Genomic DNA, 19388 nt, shown 5'->3' on the forward strand with positions numbered 1-19388 from the left:
CTATTTATAACTACTGAAGAGTGTCTTTTTTTCTATATGTGTTTATTAACATAATTTAAGTACAGTTGACCCTTGAACAAAGTGGGCTTAATCTGCCTGGGTCCACTTATATGTGGATTTTTTTCAACAAACATGCAGTACTGTAAATGTATTTTCTCTTCCCTATGATTTTCTTAATAACACTTTTTCTCTGTTTTTTTTTTTTTATTGTAAGGGTACAGTGTATAATACATATAACATACAAAACATGTGCTAATTGACTGTTTATGTTATTGGTAAGGCTTTTGGTCAACGTTAGGCTATTAGGAGTTAAGTTTTTTAGTGTGTCAGTAATTATATGTGGATTTTCAACTGAGCCAGGTGATCAACTGTCTATTGTGTTTGTAACAGTATTTGATTTAAGTTACTATATTACGGTGAACAAGTTCCCAAGTCAAATGTTAAAAATATGTTTTTAATGGCTCCCCAGTATTCTATAATGTAAATAAAGAAAAGTGAACTCTTCTTTATTCTTGAAAATTTATTTTGCTTTCAAGCTGCTTCCTATTATGAATAATGTTGTGATGAGCATTTTTTCATAAATCTTTTCCTTAGGCTAGAGTGCTTGACGGTCACTGAGTCAGAGGGTGTGTGCATATCAGAGGTGCCAATGAGCTTTGTAAAGCCGTTCCTCTCAGCAGCATGTGCGTCTCTGTCTTTACTTTTGAGGACAGTTTTTTTTCATAGTCAACATTTTAGCAAATAAAAAATTGAATCTTGTTTTTTACATTTATTTTTATATGTAGTTACTGATAATTTTTTTCTTTTGTGAATTATTTAATCACACCTGCAAAGAAAAGTTTAATTAAATAATTCAATTAGAAACGTTATTGAGTTCAAAGAACTAAAAAGAGTTAAACAAAATCTTCATTATTTTCTCTTGTCTAATTGCATATTTAGTGGTTGAAAGCTAAATCAACATCTTGAAAGCATTGTTGGACTCAGTTTTTAAAATGAACAACTTTTGGAACTTAAAATTATTTATTTCTACTTGTGTACATGCCTTTTCCAAATTTACAAGTGGGCTATTTTTATGTTGTGGATCATAAGGTATCATTTGATAAAATTGCAGGGAGAAGAGTCTTTTCTTAAAGGGCAGCAGCCTGGCGGGAAAATTGCATTTTCGGATACTTTCCACTCAGGAAGAAGTGAGGACAGTTTCGGTCACCCCAGGCTCTCTGTTGAGTGCCCTGAAGTACTGGGCGTTTACTTGCAGGTGTAGAGGAGATTTTTCTGGCCTTATTCATTTTACTAGCACTCTCTTGCTGAGTAAGCTAAGCGTTAGGTTCTGACTATGTATGATAAACCCTGAATAATGACTATGAATGCTCTTAGCAGTGGACATGGTGGACATCTGCTGGGAAAATTTATTGGTTGAGAATTTAGGGATGGATTTCTTTATCTCAGATGCCAACTAGCATTGTTGGGTCAGATGAGTCTCTGCTTTCTCTTTCTAGATCTCTCACATCTCTACTTTTTGCTGACTAAGGTCCTTTAGGGTCTCCTGACATATAGTTCTTCCCCTCTTTGTTTTCCCCCTTTATATAGTAAAATACACATGGAGTTTGAAAGCATAGCATAGTCGAACAGGTGTGGGTTTGGGTGTGTGGCATTTTTGGGAATTTTGAAGGGTTAAACAAGGATGTTAGTTATTATTGCTTTTATTTATCAATGTCCAGTGTAGGTGAAAATCATTGGATGATGCATGGGTTCTGTAATTACCTTTCAGGAGAGGTTTAGTAAATTGACATTCACTCCCAAATGCTTTAGCAAAAATATTTTAGATAAAAACACATGCTTAATATATTTGTCATCTGCTACTGTCTGTATCTTCTAAACAAAATCTGCTGCTTTTGGAAATGAAGTTGTTTACTAAGGTGTTTTGCAATGTGCTTAGTAATTACATCTCTCTTGACCTCTGGAAGAAAAGTGATTTTGTTTTGGGTTGTTGTTTAAGCAGATGTCTGTTATCTGAGAGAGCCATACAGAGCAGACCTAATCACAGTGAGAAGAGGGAGGGTCCATTTAAGGAGTGCTATCTTAAGGTAAATCGTGTCCGTTGGGAACGGGGTATAGAGCAGCAGCAGAGGCTCACCCCAGGAGGTTATCGAAGGAGCTTTAAAGAAACTTCTTCCTGTTAATAAATGTGGTGGAGACCCCTCAGTTTCCTGTACTATCAACTTTATCTTCTAAAGCTTTTCAGAGGAGCATGGGTAATATTCTCAAGAAAATTTGCGTGTCTTGTTGCAAAGGGCGTAGTAGCTATGGAACCAGGAAGCCAATGAAGGATTCTTCCGTTCCAGTAGGAGAAAATTCCCTATGATTGAGTAGCGCTAGATTAAAATTGTTAACTATAAAATTTAGAGTGTTTCTTTCACTTTTATGCAACTTTGCAAATTTATTTTTTTGCGTGGTGTTTGATCTTATTCATTACTGAAACATAAACTGTGAAAGTATATTATTTTTCCTATACGGGAAAACTGAAGTTTTTTCCATAGCAGGTTTGGTAATAGCAGCTCATTGTAATCTAAACATTCATATTTTATTTCTTTTCTATTGATCTAAGTTATGTAAAGTAAAACATCTGAATGAGGTTTCTAAACACTGAGCTAAAAAGCCCTTAAGAAATACATTGGCAGAGTCAATTTTTAATAAATACTAAGGCCACTATTAAGCAGAAACTGACATTTGAATCTCTGTTTTATCCCTCGCCTCATAATAACTAGCAACTCCTGCCTACCCTCATGAGTCTTTGGGACATATATTGCCTTTCCTTCAAACTCACCCAAAATAGTATTGATTTGTCTCAGCCTTATCAAAAGTTTCTGGGATTCTGTTGTCATTTAGAGTGAAAATCCAGAATTTAGCCCTAATTTCTTCTTCACTTTTCTTCCCTGTAGTCAATCTGTTGCCAAGTCTTTGGGCTCTTTTTTTTTTCTTTGTTTGTGTTTGAAATATCCCTGATCTTTTGGTGTAACTAAAATCCACTTTTCAGCAGTCAGTGCCAGATGCCTTAACCAGCTTCTATCTGGTTCCCCACCTCTGTTTCCTTCCTCGGCCACTCAGCCCTCCGTGAGCTCTCATTCAGTTTCCTGTACTTACATTTCACATTGTGACTCATCTGCTCAAGACCCTGGAATGGCTCTATGCTCCTGACTCTTGGTGAGGTTCCAGCTGAATTACTTCACTTTCTGTGCCCAAAATTCTCCTAATCTTCTCTAATCTCACATCTCACTACGTGCAACCACCAGCTTGTGATTTAAAAATTCTTTTAGTGAGCTGTTTGGAAGTTGGAATTAAATTTTTATGTAGAAATGATTGTTTTAGAGCTGTGTTTGAGTCGTGAGCTATATAACTCAAAGGCTTGTGTATTCTAATGTATCTGATTTCTGAGCTCTGGGAACTAGAAGCTATGTTGACTAGGAAGACAGGGGAAGGAAGGACTGTTTTTTCTCCTTTTTACCTAAGGACAGGGTCATCTAGCATTAGAGAGGGCTGATAATGACTTTTTCATGTGTAAATGTGGTCTTTAGCATTTAATTTCTGTAATCTGTTTTCAAGTCCTAGTGTTTCTCTTCCCATCTCTTAGAGCAGTGATTTTCAACCTTTTTCATCTCCTGGCACACATAAACTAATTACTAAAATTCTGTGACACACCAAAAAAATTTTTTGCTGATCTCTCAAAAAATAGGTATAATTTTGAATCATTCACAGTGGATGGCATTTGTTGTGTTGGCCATTGCCATTTTTTAATTTGACAATCTAAGAGAGAAGAGATCAGTGCTCCTGACTAAATAGTCAGGTACTGCGTATTTTAGAAATTCTGGCACACTGGTTGAAAACTGCTGCCATAGACATTAATTCAGTGATTATAATATTTGCCTATTAAAATAACAATAGTTGCTTTTAACAAATATTTATTGATACCTACCATGTACCAGGCACTGTTGTAGACACTGGGGATATGGTAGTCAACAAAACAGATGAAAATCTCTGCCTTTGTGCAGCTTACATTCTTGTTTTCTTTTCACTTCCTTGAGGTATAATTGATCAATAATATTGTAAGATATTTAAAGTTTACGTTGTGGTGATATGCGTGTATACATTGTTAAAGGATTTTCACCCTCTAGTTAATAACCATCTAGTTAATAACCATCGTCTCACATATGTTTTCTTTGGTGAGAACATTTAAGTTCTACTCTTTTACCAAATTTCAATTATATAATACGGTGTTATCTCCTATAGTCACCATGTTTTACATTAGTTCCCCAGACCTTGTTCACCATATAGCTGAAATTTTGTACCCTTTTACCAGCCTCTCCCTAACTGCCTCATGTCCCAGCTCCTGGCAACTACTCTTCTACTCTCCGTTTCTAAGAGTTTCACCTTTTTTTTCTTTTTATTACACATGTAAGTGCAATAATACGCTTGTCTTTCTCTGGCTTATTTCACTTAGCATAATGCCCCAAGGTCCATCCATGTTGTCACAACGAACAGGGTTTTCTTCTTTCTCATGCTGAATCATATTTCATTGTGTACATATATACGTTTTTACAAGGTCTGTCTGCCAAAAGTCCAGCCATTGTTAATATAACGAGAACAGTTTGCGCAACATGGATATAACGTGGCAGCCAAGGAGAGTGGACTGGAATGTGCATGCATGGACAGTGATGACTTCACTGTGCTAGTCATTGGGGGCGGTAGATGCCATTGAATGAGCATGTGTATTGGTGGCTGCAGGCACATTCAAAATGACTGAGTGAGTAGATCAAGGAATCTGTATCAAATTTTGTGTTAAGCTTGAACATTCTTCTGTGGAAATTTAAATTTATTTAGATGATTCAGAAGGCCGCAGCTATGGGTAAATGGTGATTGGCAGCTTCATCACGACAATGCACTTGCTCATGCATCATGTCTCGTGCAGAATTTTTTGGCAAAACATCAAATCACCCAGGTGGCTTAGCCCTCCTACACCCCAGGTTTAGCACCCTGTGACTTCTGACTTTTCCCAAAAATAAAATCACCTTTGAAAGGGAAGAGATTTCAGACTGTTGATGAAATTCAGGAAAATATGATGGGGCAGCTGATGGTGACTGGGAGAACTGTGTGAGGTCCCAAGGGGCCTACTTTGAAGGAGACTGAGGTGTCATTATCCTATGTACAGTGTTTCTTGCATCTTGTATCTTCCTCAATAAATGTCTCTGTTGTTCATATTACATGGCTAGATACCTTCTGGACAGATCTCATATATCACAATTTTATTCATTTATTTGTTGATAGATGCTTGGGTTGTTACTGCATCTTGACTATTGTGAACAATGCTGCAATGAACATGGGGGTACAGAGAGCTCTTTGATACTGTTTTTATTTCCTTTGGATAAACACCCAGGAGTGGAATTGCTAGATCATATAGTAGTTCTGTTTTTAGTTTTTGAGGAAACGCCATACTGTTTTTCATAATGGCTATACAAATTTACATTCTTACCGACAGTGCACAAGGATTCCCTTTTCTCCACATCCTCCCCACCGCTTGTCTTCTTGATGTTGGCCATTCTAACACGTGTGAAGTGGTATCTCATTGTAGTTTTGATATGTATTTCTCTGATAATTAGTGATGTTCGAGAACCTTTTAATGTGCTTGTTGGTTATTTGTATATCTTTTGTTGGAGAAATATCTATTCAGTTCCTGTGTCCATTTTAAATTGAGGGTTTTTTTTTTTTTTGCTATTAAGTTGTATGATATTTTTTAGTTACAGTTTACATTCAATATTATTTTGTTTTAGTTTCAGGTTTACACCATAGTGGTTAGACAATCATATACCTTAGAAATTGTTCCTCTGATATTCCCAGTACCCACCTGGCACCAGAGCTGTATGATTTTTTAAAAACATATTTTGCATATTAACCCATTATTAGAGTCATTATTTGCAAATATCTTCTTCCATTTAAAGGTTGCCTTTTCATGTTGATAATTGTTCCCTTTGCTGTACAGAGCCTTTTTAGTTTGATTAGTCCCACTTATTTATTTTTGCTCTTGTTACCTTTGTTTTTGGTGTCAAATTCAAAATGTCTTTGCCAAAACCGATGTCAGGTTGCTTACTGCCTATATTTTCCAATTGGAATTTTATGGTTTCCACTCCGTGACCAAGTTTTTAATTTGTTTTTAGCGTATTGAAGAGACTGTCCTTCCCCAAGTTTATATTCTTGTGGGGAAAGTACATGGTAACCAAATAAATAAGTACGTGGTACTATGTGGTAGATCAGATCATAAAAACTGCTATCGAAAAAAGCAAGGAGAGGGGATAGGGCGCCCTTGAATGTTGTGGTTTTAACTATGACAACCACCATTGTTAAGCAAGAAGCTCCTGAAAAAACTATAGTGAGTTACATTCCTATGCAAAGGAAATTGAGCAAATGAACTTGTCCTGAATGGAATATTTCAGCTGTGTTTCGCATGTGTCAGATTTTTTTATCTTGCTATTTTAACATTTTATAGCTGCAGCAAATAATTTTGTGTGGGGGATGAAGGAGCAGAGGGTGCCATTACTGAAGGAGAAAGGACAGACCTGCAAGGGATGGCAGAGAAACACCCTTCTTCCTTGCTTGCTAGGAGGGAGCTGTGCCGAGTGACATCGAGGGCCGCGGGGCTTGTGATGACCTTGGCCATTGTCTGACCTAGGCTGTTTCTGACATCAGCAGTTGACAGTAGAATAAGAGATTTTATTTTGACAGTAGAAGATTATTGCGTGGTCAGGCTTTAATAGACACTCCTCAAGGCTTTATGCCTGGGAGGCTTAAGCCTAATACCTCGTGTTGCAGCACTAAGGCTGTGTGCTTGTCTTGTCTTGCAGCTTTGTAGGAAGCCAACCTCAGAGAGGCAGACGGGATGGCCAGCTCAGCCCGGGAACACCTGCTCTTTGTGCGGCGTCGGAATCCCCAGATGCGGTACACACTGAGCCCCGAGAACCTCCAGAGCCTCGCTGCCCAGAGCTCCATGCCGGAGAACATGGCCCTGCAGAGGGCCAACAGTGACACGGACCTGGTGACCTCCGAGAGCCGCTCCAGCCTGACTGCCAGCATGTACGAGTACACACTGGGGCAAGCCCAGAACCTCATTATCTTCTGGGACATTAAAGAGGAGGTGGACCCCAGTGATTGGATTGGACTTTATCACATAGGTGAGTCAAATGCCATGGACTTGCTTGTGACTGAGAGCCTACATTTTACTTTGACTTTATACTGTTCTGTATTTTCTCTTGTAAAAAAAATTCACACACATAAATAAAAACCAGATTCTGGGAATTCTTTTTTCCTCTTTGGGAGGGGGAGAGATAATTATAAATACCTTCACTGATATGAATTGTGTGGTTACATCTCTACCCCAATTAAATGCCAGGAACTGCAGATTTTACAGTATTTTCTTTTTAAAACTTCATATTGCCCTTGATCAACAGCTCCACTTTGGAAAAAAGTGTCTCTTAGCATTTATGAATATATTAAACTGATGGAAAAAATACTTAGATTTAGATACTTGATCTGAAAAACTGTCTTGTATTTTCTGAAGGTTGAATTTTATTAAGGACAACTCTCAGTGTAAAGTGTTATTTCAGAATCTTTGATGTGTCCTAGATCAATTAGTTGAAGAAAGTGTCATATCCTTCTAACACATGACTTAGAAATGGATTGCTATTTGTTTTAATAAGTGTCCAAGCTCTCTTGAGCTAAGTTGTATCCATAGGTAGGTGAATGATGAGTATCCCAGAAAATAAAAAGTCTGCTTTATTTGAAAGCAAAGGTCAAAACTTATTAACTAACCACAACATAAGTCAAACTTGACAATAAAATCTAGCATTCCTCAAAGTTAGAGAACTTGTTCACTGAATGAAGGGAATTAAAAAAAAATTACTATCAGTTATTTTATTAGAAAGACATTGTTGCTTGCAATGTAGATTATAAATCAAGCATGTTTCTTTGTTTTTAAATAAACAAATGGAGAGGGGGATACCTATTTATGGCGGTGTTTATCAGCCAGGGACAATTTTTCTCCCTTGGCAACGTCTGGAGACATTTTTGATTGGCACAGCTGGGTGGGGGGAAATCAGAGACCAGGGATGCTGCTAAATATCCTGAAATGCACAGGACAGCCCCTCACGACAAAGAATTATCTGTCTCCAAATGTCAACAGTGCCACTGCCAAGAAACCCTGGTTTGAGGCAAAGTGACATCCTTGCTGAAATTATATTAGAATGTTAAACCCATTGCACTTTATGTTGTTCTGGGACAAGGAAATGTATATTAATTGGTTTGTATTTGCTTTTATATCTCTTAATGTTTAATCATGCTGGATAGCAAGATATCTAAAATGGCAAAAGAGAAAATGAATGAATTTTTTTTTTCTAATGACAACAAAGGAGGGAAGGTCTTCAGAGCTCAGCATTTCCCCCAAGTGTGTTTAAATATATATTTGAAGTGAGGAAGTCACATGATTTAACAATTACATTTTTATATCTGATATCTATTATGTCACAAAATATCTTGCTGTTTTGAAGAAACTCTTTTGGTTTTGATGTAATTTCACCTGTTTGGATTTCATAAACTTTTTTTCTTTTCACTTTTCTTATGATCCTTTTTCCTTTCATCTCATTTTAGATTTTGTAGTGCTTAATGCGAGACTACAAAGGGAAGACTGTGTTTTTCTTAAGTACCTTTTATGTGATATTTCTTTGGGACATAATCAATCTTACCTTTTTTTATATGGGATGATTTCTTTTCTGTGTGAATGACTTAATTAGTGAGATGCTAGAATCACTTAAGACATTGACTCCTATTACTTCATGTTTCCCCCAGCTTACTTTCTGTTGCCCCACCTGACTTGTTGAATTTTCTGTCTAGATTTAATCAAGAAAGAGCTAAAGAATTCATAACCAAGTTCACCCTATCTCGGAACGACCAAAGCCACAAAATCTTCATGTTCTTCAGTTTAATTTTCTAGAGGCAGAAACAGAGGTCAGAGTTCTAAATCTGAAATCAATCTAAGGATTTAGCTAGGAAAGTAGAATTAGGAAATAAAACTTTTGAAAAGTGCTAACTCCTCTTCAGTTTATTTCAAGATGTTTATGTATCTTTCTATGTATCATCATTGCATTTTTTGCTCCTTTGTGTTTAATGCCTTCCCCCCACCCCTTTTTGGCTACTTTCAACATTTTCTCTTTATCCTGGTTTTTAGTAGTTTGTCTACAGTGTACCTAGGTGTGATTTTTTTCTTAAATTTTATTTTTCCTGGTCGGGAGTCTCTGAGCTTCGTAAGTAAATATTTTTGATGAAACTTGGGAAATTTTTGGCCACTGTTTCTTCAAATGTTCTTTTCTATATTTTCACTTTCTTCTTTTTCTTAGACTTCAGTTACACATATGTGACACATTCCATGTTGTTCTACAAGGCTCTGGTCCCATTTTCTTGTTGTTTTGCATATCTGGCAATTTTTAATTTTACTCTGGACATTCAAGATTCTGTATTGTAGAAATCCCAAGTTCTGTGGAATGATTTTTGTTTTAATGCTAACTTTTATGCTAGTTCCTTCTGATGGACTTGTGGGAAGTCCAGTGTGGCTCCCCAGCTCTTCTGAGCCGATGGCATTCAGCCTCCAGGGGCGGTGTCTGTGGGCTTCGTTAGTGCTCGGTTTGAGGCTTTGTTAGGTGAGTCTCCAGCAGGCCTTCCTCTCGGACTGTGTGCTTACTCCTACGTAGGGGCGTTTCTGTTGTGCCTGCTGGGTGCCTGTAACGTTGAAAAGGTCTCTTCACTCTGGCTGGGCTGTCATTGCGGTGCTCCCAGCACTGCTTGGCCCCTACTACCTCCATTTTACTCAGCCCTGTAGCAGCCGCTGTCTGGAAGGCCTTGGTAGCCTTACCTGGCACATGCGCAGCCCAGGCTTTAGCCAAAGGCCTGTGGGGGATCCACATGTGGCCTTTTGGCTTCCCCTCCTCCATAACTCTTTCCAGTGATTTGCCTGGAGATTCCTGCCTCCTCAGCTCGTCAGAGCGGCCATGGACCCCCCCTTCCCTGCACTGCACCGAGAAAGCCATGCCCTGGCTGAGACCTGGGTGGCCATGGAGTCACCTTGTAAGTTTCTGTTCTCCCAAGGATTTTAGCCTTACGCCACCTGTGGGGCAATATCTGAGAACCACTGCCTCCTCCCTTTACAGCTGTTCCTATTAGGAAGGAGAGTCTGGAACTAATGGCTTCAGTATGGCCTGAAGCAGAAATTCCACCCAAGCTTTTGACTTAGGGCGGGTAGTGAGAGGTTCCACTTAATTTCCCCATCTAGCCATTTCCAGAGAACGCTGAATAAATAATAAATGATAGTTTGAGTCCCATCTGTTTGTTCTTCTTAGTGTTTTCTAATAGTTTTTGATCCCTAGCAGGGAAGAGGGGTGAGGAACTGGCTCCCTCAGACCTCTCAAGTGGCTGGGACCAACACAGGCTAGCATTTATGAATAAACATACCACGCAGGTAGAATGAGGAACTTGGTGTTCTCAGGCAAGATGTTGGTTTTTGCAGGTCTTCTATAATGAATGGGTTTAAAAGGCATCGTCAGGTCCCAGAATATTAAACATGGCTCATTTACATAGTATCGGGGCGAAGGCTGTGCTTAAACGAAGGACTGGCTTATCTGGTACCTCAGCATGAACGAACCAAGACCTGGTGGGTTTAAAGATAGCCATTTCTCTCTTGAGGGCCCAGCAGGCTGTTCTAGAGGCAGCCTCACTTCCACGGGGACTCTGCCATGCCACCTGGAGGAGAATGGGGGATAGCACTGTGGTCTTTAACTGGACCCATTTCCTGATCCCTTTTTCCTCCTGGGGTCAAGGGGTGGGCAGCCCACCCCAGGTAGGCCCTCCCCACACTCAGGAAAGGTCTAACTCTATATGGTAATCTAACTAGTGGATTGAAGTTCCTTTTACAATGAAAAGCCAGAGCTTCATGAAGAGGGAGTCTTTAAACTTCCCCTTCTCTTGTTCTTGGGACTCTGGTGGAAAGATGTAGTATCTTGAGTTGTATCTATATAGCAACCATGAGGCATCGTTCAGGAAGATTAAGAGCTAAGGATGGCAGAACAGAAAGTTAGCAGGAGCCGGGACTGGCACTTCAAAGTTCTTGCTATCTATGTAAAAGTCCTCCCCTCTTTGTTTATCCTTAGTGAGGCTTTCTTATACCAGCAGTTATTCCTAACTGAGCTGCTGGGGTGGCTGTAATGAAAGAGAGGGAAGGGAAACAGAGGGACACTAATTGCCTTAAAAGGCAGGATGAAGAGTGAGAGGGCTATCTAGGTAGTTACTGCTTCAGGGAAGCTTTAATTTAGGTGAAAACCGCTAGGTTGTTTTGAAAAGAAATAACAAACCCTTGTTATTTGAAAACAGTAACTCCAAGTCATGTGGAAATTTTCAAAAGTGTAGTGGAACAAATAATGTAACAGGGAGAGTCTTTCAGAGGGCTCACTAGTAACTTGAAAATATGCAACTTTGTCATTTTTAAATGAAGATAGGTGAGATGATACCTTTGAGGAAGACCTGAAAGAAAAGACAAAATTGCAAGGCTGGGATGGGGAAAAGAGTTTCAGGGTCACAGTTATGTCATAAATTTAAGGCTTCTCTGGCTTCTCTGGCAAAGCAACTCTGGAGTTCTGTTAAATAGATGTACTGAAAATGTAGGTTTCATAACAGTAGCACGCATGTCAGAAATAGCTTCGGATTTCTATACCTCTTAGTAGGAAGCAGCTGCTCCCCTTCAGTTGTGTCCTGAGAATCTGGGCTGTTTCCTAGCAACATCTCGTTTTATTTGTGGAACAGAGACGTGGTCCCAATAGAAATAAGTTCCAAAGGGGAAGGATTTGGGTGGAGCAGCAGGCTGGCAAGGTGTAGCTTATTGGCAGACTCCACATTTTGATTGTGTTTCCCTTGGCTTATATTTTCTGGCTCTCTACAAGTATGAGGGTTTTTTGTTTGTTTGTTTGTTTGGCTAATTGTTAATAATACTTTACACTGTATAACTCATTCCAGCTGACTTTTAGCACTACTAATCTGAAGGGGAACTATATCCTCTTGGATCAGAAATATAAATCTTTCTCTAGCCATTTTAGGCAGTATATGGGTCCTGTCGGGAATACAAAGAAAAAAAGTTGAAAATATTAAAACACCATCTGGGGAAACTGGATGTAAACCTGATTCTCAAAACAGGTGCTGATTACATTTTCTCATATACACCCTGAGTCTTCCAGACATGATCGCAATGTAGCTATAGCCCTGGATCTCCAAATTACAGCAATTAATGCCTTGCAAGTGGCTTTCGGAAATCACTAGTTTTGTAATTTATTGGTTGGTCTCCAAAATTACCCCGACCCCTCACAAGTTTAACATTGCATCCTCCCAAACCCACCACATAAAAAGAGCCAAATGTTTATTTTGTGCAGAAACACTTAGGGCAGCCAATTCAAACAGCTCTCCATGAAAATCGAATGGACACCCTTTAAACAGGAGGCAGACAACATTCCATTTGTTTCAGCCTCACACTCTCATTGTTTTTAATGTTCAGTCTTGTGCTTATTTTTCTGACAATTCAAAAGAAAAGCACTTCCAGAGGCGTAACTTCCCATTTCGCACTTGCAGGCTACTTCGGGTACCTGAACAGAGCTAGGAAAATGCACCCTGTGAAACTTAGAGGTATATACTGTGCTATCGACTGTGTTATTCAAAGTGCTAGCGACCATTGGCTTGTTACTAGATAAGAAACGTCCACCAGAACATAAATCAGTGTCACTGCTTCCTTTATTTAGAAAATCTTGCTGTTAACAATGACCTAAACTGAATAATGGGCTTCTTGATGTCGGCATTTCATATCTTGGCACAGCTTCTTATCTTGTCATAGACCCAGTAACACATGGTTTACCGACATTTGTTCGGACCATACTTTGAGTATACTTCTTAGCGTCCATATACGTTGATTTTACCTTCAAAGATGAGTGGCAGAACAACTGTGGTTTGACTCTGTCTTATAAAAATATCATGGCTTGTGTATTATGATGTTTTATTTGCATTTTGATAGTAAAATGAAGCCGCAATAGTTAGCCAAGGCATTAGGATCACATATTTTATTTTATTATTTATTTATATTAAATAAAAGGATGGGAGCATGCGTAGTTTAAAGGATGTAAAAATGAAGGTGCCTCTTATTTCCAAGGCATATTCTAAGACCATATATTTTAGAACTCTAAGATCCTAAGGTTTCAGCTGGTATTTTATAGAGAAAAACTAAGGTCCAGATTGGTGATGCCATATAGCTAGTTGGAGGCAGTCCAAGCTGGAACTTGCATTTTGTGTCCCAGTCTTCATTTTTGACCCTCTCTGTGTTGGAAAATGCAGTCCATCATTTTCCAACTTTTAGTTATTTGCCCAGCACCTTCTTGGTTTTTGCAATGTTGGATTACCAAGTCTACTATCAATATTTTTTTGACCACCTGATTAAAACAAAACAAGTTGATTATCTACCCTGACCTTGTGCTAAGCAATAAGGTCTGGGAAAGGTTACCTGTGTTAGTTACATTTCTTTCTAACATGCATTAACTGCTAAAAAATAACCTGTCTATGAACCACCCAGGATCACCCCATACAGCACCTTTTGAGAAATTCTGGTGTTATCAGTTCTAAGAGTGCAGCCTCTGTAGTCAGACAGACTCGTAATTCCAAACCACTTACTAGCTTGGGTGAATTATTTGATCTTTATAAGCCTCATTTTTTTTAATCTATAAGAAAAAAAGACAAAAGTATCAATATCAGAAGAGTTAGGTAAAATAATGTTATAAAGCTGTCAGGCTCATTGCAAGGTACTGCTGATTGTCAACCCACATCATTATTGTGGCTACTAGTTACAATAATAAAATCATTTCCCGGTAGTCTGAAGCTGAAGTAAAACTCACCAACAGAATGAATCTAGAAGAAGAGATTTCCAGATTAAAGTGGCCACTTCTGCTTACAGAAAACAAAATCAATTCCTCTGAAACAAAGCACTAGGAATTATATAAAGCTTTTAAAATATAAATGCTAAATAATACAGTATCTTAACTCGAGGATTATGTAGGTTCTGAACCAACATGCTTTTCAGGGTGATGGGAAAACTGTAACTTAATCTGAAATTGAATTAAATGGAACAAAGAATTTATGTACTGGACTTTTAGTTTTCAGAATAGCTATCAAATGCAATAGAGAGTGTCTGTTCTTAAGTTCTTTTGGTATTTTTACATTAATACTGCCAACGAAAAGTTGTTTTAGGTCATGCCTTTAAACTTTAAAAATTCTCTTAGAAAATAGGTGTTTTGTACATGAAATGGTTTTCAGAACAACTGAACTCTGAATTACTTCTTGTTCCTGCTTGTAAAGAGTGGGGCAAAAGTAGGTTTACAGTTGTTCATATGGAAAATAATACAATAATTAATAAATAATAACATAAGAATAAACTGTGCTTTTGTATTTACAACTGTAAACCTACATTTGCTCCACCCTCGGTTAGTCAAGATATGTCATCTTATGCTGTAGAAATGAGCTCATCCTGAAACCTCGGTGGCTTAAAGAACAAAAGATGATCTATTGCTAATGATGTGTGTCCAGCCTGGGTTGGCAGGTCTTGCTTTGTATTATCATTTTGTGATTCAGGTTCACCACCCCCTTGATTTTCGCCAAATTGGGTTTTTAAAGGCTCAACTATCTTGTCATCACACCATCCAGAACACAAAACCTCCTGAAACAGGTGTCAAGAGAAGAGAGAGCTGAGGGCCCTTACCCTAGCTCTTAAACGCTTTAGCCCTAAGGTGTCACATTTCACTCTTGCTTAGAGCCCATCATTCACCATTAGTCCATGATCTGCCTGGCTGCAAGGGGACTGCGAGACAGAGAGAGCCCTTGGCTATTCAGTGAGCAGTCAGTGTCTCTGCCGTAATAGACATGTGTCTTGCTAACAATATAACTGGTCCCGCTGGTCTCTTCCAAAGCCTAAGACATCCTTGTATGAACATTGCAAGAATACATGCTGGGGTTAAAAAGTGCCATCCTTTAAAATGCACTTTGCAAGGTGTTCAGGAGACTGAATGAGAGAATACACCCAGGGTAGACCAAAGAGTATCTGACGTTACGGACGCTCAAAAGTAGTTAGTAGAGTCCGAATCAGCATTGCATTTGTGTTGCAGACTATCACAGGTCTTTCTTTTCCTATGTATGTTGGAGATGTGGTTCACAGATAAGTCCATGTGTTCAAAATACTTATGGGAGACCTCCCTGGATGATAGGTTCTAAAACATTGTATAGCTCAATGTATCAAAGAAACTGTAGTATATTTTATTCCCTAACATTCTGGTTGCATGTCATATTTGAAATAGGCATTCTTCTCTCCATATATTGAGATGAGTTTTATTTTATATCAAGTTATTCTATGAATGTTACCTGAGGCTTCTTTTCCCTCTCTAGCTCTCTGTGCTGCATTGCCCATGCAGTCTAAAATCACTAAGGAGTGAGTTTCAGGCTAGAGCAAATGAAATAGAAGTAAATACTTTTTAATTGGAGATTATTTCATAGTAAGTAGTTTTCTCCTAATGATTTATTCAGTGGATTAGTTTTGGTATTTATTCACTTGTTTGTTCAACAATATTGGGAATTTATGTACGAGACATTTGAAAGAGTTTTTAAAATATTATTTATATTTAAGATCATAATTAAAAGGCTGTCATTCTAGGCTTTTTTTTTCAATTATTATACAATATATTGACCTTTTGCTTCCTGTTTCCTTACCCATGGCTTCTGTCTTCAGTATGGAAATCACCGTGTGTTTAAATAGACAAATTAATTCCCCGAATTTAACATGTTTACTGCTTTATACTCTCATTGTTTTTGTGTGTCCTTTCTTGTTCTTTTGTTTCTAAAATCATGCATCTGCTGCTCAAGTCATCATAGATGTTTTTCTGAATGTTGTGTGTAGTGCAGCATGGAGAATATTTATAAGTGTTTCTGACATTCTGAAATATGTACTTATATATTCATAATGTAGCTATTACACCTGTAGTACAAACGAGTACTATTAAATTATCGATGCATCAAGGAATTATGTTTTTATTCTATAGGAATAAATACTACTTTTTGAGGGTACTATAATTAATAGCAGTAAATTATACTATTAGAAGCAAACATGATACTGAAAGACCAACCCCCTGAAAAAAAACCTTGAAATTTCAGACTAAGAATTTATGTTAACTATAGGGTTCTAAATATTTATTAGATATCTTTTGATAGCATCCAAATAGAATTTTTCTTTAAGTGTGTGTTTATGGCATATTTTTGATATGATAAAAACATTCCATGTGAAAAAAAAGCCTTAAGAACTCAGTGAACATCTGGAGGAGGTTAAATTTTTAGTTTCAGGCTACTTGACAGCCATTTTTTCTGTTTGCTTTAACTGCCAAAACCTGTTATTCCTGAGCCATTGTAAAGAGGTAAACAAGGTGAACTGTGCTGTGTACGTGACCCACGGTAACTGCTGATCTGAGCAAGGTTACAGGTCGGCATATGGCAGATAACTTGGAATTGTCTGATGCATCATGTGATTCATCTGTCTGAACGGAGTGTTATGCAACTAATAAAATTTCTTTTAAATAATCATTACCATTACTTGGAAAAGTCTAACTACAGCAACACTGCTGAGATAAACATCAACAATATCTTTGCATTGTGTAGTGCTATGGATGGAACCTCATTTTGCATGAGTTTCACTCAAATGTAACAAAGCCATATCCATATTACTTATTTAAGGAAGTTGAATGTTGGCAGGAGAAGTACTGTACTTTTGTCATTTGGAATCATTAAACTATGTTATTCTTCTGTTGACATTTATTGTGGACCTTAGAGTCACAGAGGCTTTAGATTTTGGAAGGAAATTAATGATCATTTACTCCACTGGCCTCATGTTACATGAGAAACTGAAGCCCCAGATAGATTAAGCAACCAATGCCATGGTTGCTCAGTAACATAGTCAGATCACATAGAGTGTCTAATAGGAATTTCCTCTTCAGTGGAGTTGCTTTTTAAAAGCATTAGGTGCTAAAGTCAATTCCTGCAGGTGGTTTTTGAGTGTAGTTAGAATTCTCTTTGACAACCTCTGTAGGAATGCAGTATGACTTAACAACAAGTTCAGCAGAGCTAGTTTTTCTTCCAGTATTGGAACAGACTCCTGTCCTAGACTGAGTGCCAAAAGAAAAAAAAAGTTGGCTTGTGTTTTGGGGCTGTTTTTATATAACCCCCGACCCCTCTCATTTAAACTAAAATTCCACTCAGCCTGGTGGGATTCCTGGAAGAACTGCATATTTCATGTTCCTTCTCGGGACGCACACTCAGGGTCTGGAATGGTTCCTGTGTTATTTAGATGGTGCTCTTTCTCAGCCTCTCCCGTTGTACCAGATGAGCTTGTGTGGTTACACAGGAAGATGTCAAATGGGCATTTGCTGTGCCCGCACTGAACATCATTTCATCTTTGAAGATTTAGTAGAGTACGGTGAGTCAGTTCCTTTCATGGAGGCTCAAAAAGATTTATTTTATAAATAGTTTTTCCAGCACTATCTAAAATAACCCTTCGGTACTTACTGTCCCTTTGTCTTAGCAATACGTCAGTATATAAGTTTTTTCTTGTAAAGTCTTAACCGTTTTTCAGGTGGCTTCTCTTATCAGACACACAGGAATGCATTTTGTTCTGTTATTTCTTAGGTTCTCTTTCAGTGCAGTGCCCCATTCCTGGGGATCTTAAGTCCTCGGGGCAGATGAATATCAAACCTCTGGGCACAAGAAAGGCTGAGATGATCTCATACGGTGATTTTTCAACCTTTTTCATCTCATGGCACACATAACTGATTACTAAAATTCTGCAGCACACCAAAAATATATGTTTTGCCTTTCTGACAAAAAAAAAATAGGTATAATTTTGTTTTATTCACACAGAATGGCTATTGTTGTGTTGGCTGTTGTCTTTTTTTAAATTTGACAATCTAAGGGAAAAGAGGTCAGTGCCCCTGACTATATAGTCAGGTATGACATATTTTAAAAATTCTTGTGGCATACCAGTTAAAAGCTGCTGATCTAAAAAGACTTAAATATGAGTCGCAACACCATAAATGTCCTAAAGGAGAACATAGGCAGGAAACTCTCAGATATCCCATGCAGTGATATTTTCACCAATATGTCCCCTAGAGCAATGGATATAAAGGAAAGAATAAACAAATGGGACTTCATCAAAATAAGAAGCTTCTGCACAGCTCAAGAAAACATCAGCAAAATGAAAAGGGCACCAACCATATGGGAAAATATATTTGCCAATGATACCTCAGACAATAATGGTTTGATCTCCAAAACATATGAAGAACTCATACAACTCCACTCCAGGAAGACAAACGATCCAAATAAAAAATGGGCAAAGGACCTGAACAGACACTTCTCCAAGGAGGACATACAGAGGGCCCAGAGACATATGAAAGGATGCTCAGCATCACTAGCCACCAGAGAGATGCAAATTAAAACCACAATGAGATACCACTTTACACTGGTCAGAATGGCCATCATAAACAAATCAACAAACAACAAGTGCTGGTGAGGTTGTATAGAAAAGGGAACCCTAGTGCACTGTTGGTGGGAATGCGGATTGGTGCAGTAACTGTGGAAAACGGAATTTCCTCAAATAGCTAAAAATGGAACTGCCTTTTGACCTTACTGCTGGGATTATACCCTAAGAATCCCGAAACACCAATTCAAAAGAACCTATGCACCCCATTGTTCATAGCAGCATAATTTACAATAGCCAAGTATTAGAAGCAGTCTAAGTGCTCAACAGTAAATGAGTGGATCAAAAAACTATGGTACATTTACATAATGAAATGCTATGCAGCAGAAACAAAGGAAGAGCCACTTCCCTTTGTGACAGCATGGATGGAACTGGAGAGCACTATGCTAAGTGAAATAAGCCAGGGGGTGAAAGACAAATACCATATGATCTCACCTATAAGTGGAACCTAATCAACTAAACAAACAAGCAAGCAAAATATAACCAGCAACATTGAAATAAAAAACAAACTGACAGTAACCAGAGGGGAAGAGGATGGGGGGTAATGGGGAAAAGAAGGGGAAGGGAGGTCAAGGAACATTTATGAAGGACCCATGGACCAAGCCAAAGTGGGGAAGGATTGAGGGTGGGAGCTGGGGGTGGGTGGGGCAGAGGAAAGTGATGGCAGGAAAATGGAGACAACAGCACTTGAACCATAATAAAAAAAATA

At 38.3% G+C, this 19388-nt stretch overlaps 1 protein-coding gene across 4 annotated transcripts in view; it reads left to right on the plus strand.

The window, feature by feature from the left end:
* Window positions 1-19388, plus strand: part of HECW2 (HECT, C2 and WW domain containing E3 ubiquitin protein ligase 2) — a 350566-nt gene that overhangs the window by 124151 nt on the left and 207027 nt on the right. For all 4 annotated transcript variants that reach the window (XM_054566699.1, XM_054566700.1, XM_054566698.1 and 1 more), the window contains exon 2: window positions 6891-7217. In XM_054566699.1, the coding sequence (XP_054422674.1) occupies window positions 6926-7217 (292 nt within the window). In that variant the 5' untranslated portion in view covers window positions 6891-6925. The remainder of the gene's footprint in view (window positions 1-6890; window positions 7218-19388) is intronic.

The sequence above is a fragment of the Pteronotus mesoamericanus genome, unplaced genomic scaffold (assembly GCF_021234165.1).
Source record: "Pteronotus mesoamericanus isolate MK-2021 breed Mesoamerican mustached bat unplaced genomic scaffold, CSHL_Meso_final contig_179, whole genome shotgun sequence".
NCBI classification, from domain to species: Eukaryota; Metazoa; Chordata; class Mammalia; order Chiroptera; family Mormoopidae; genus Pteronotus; species Pteronotus mesoamericanus.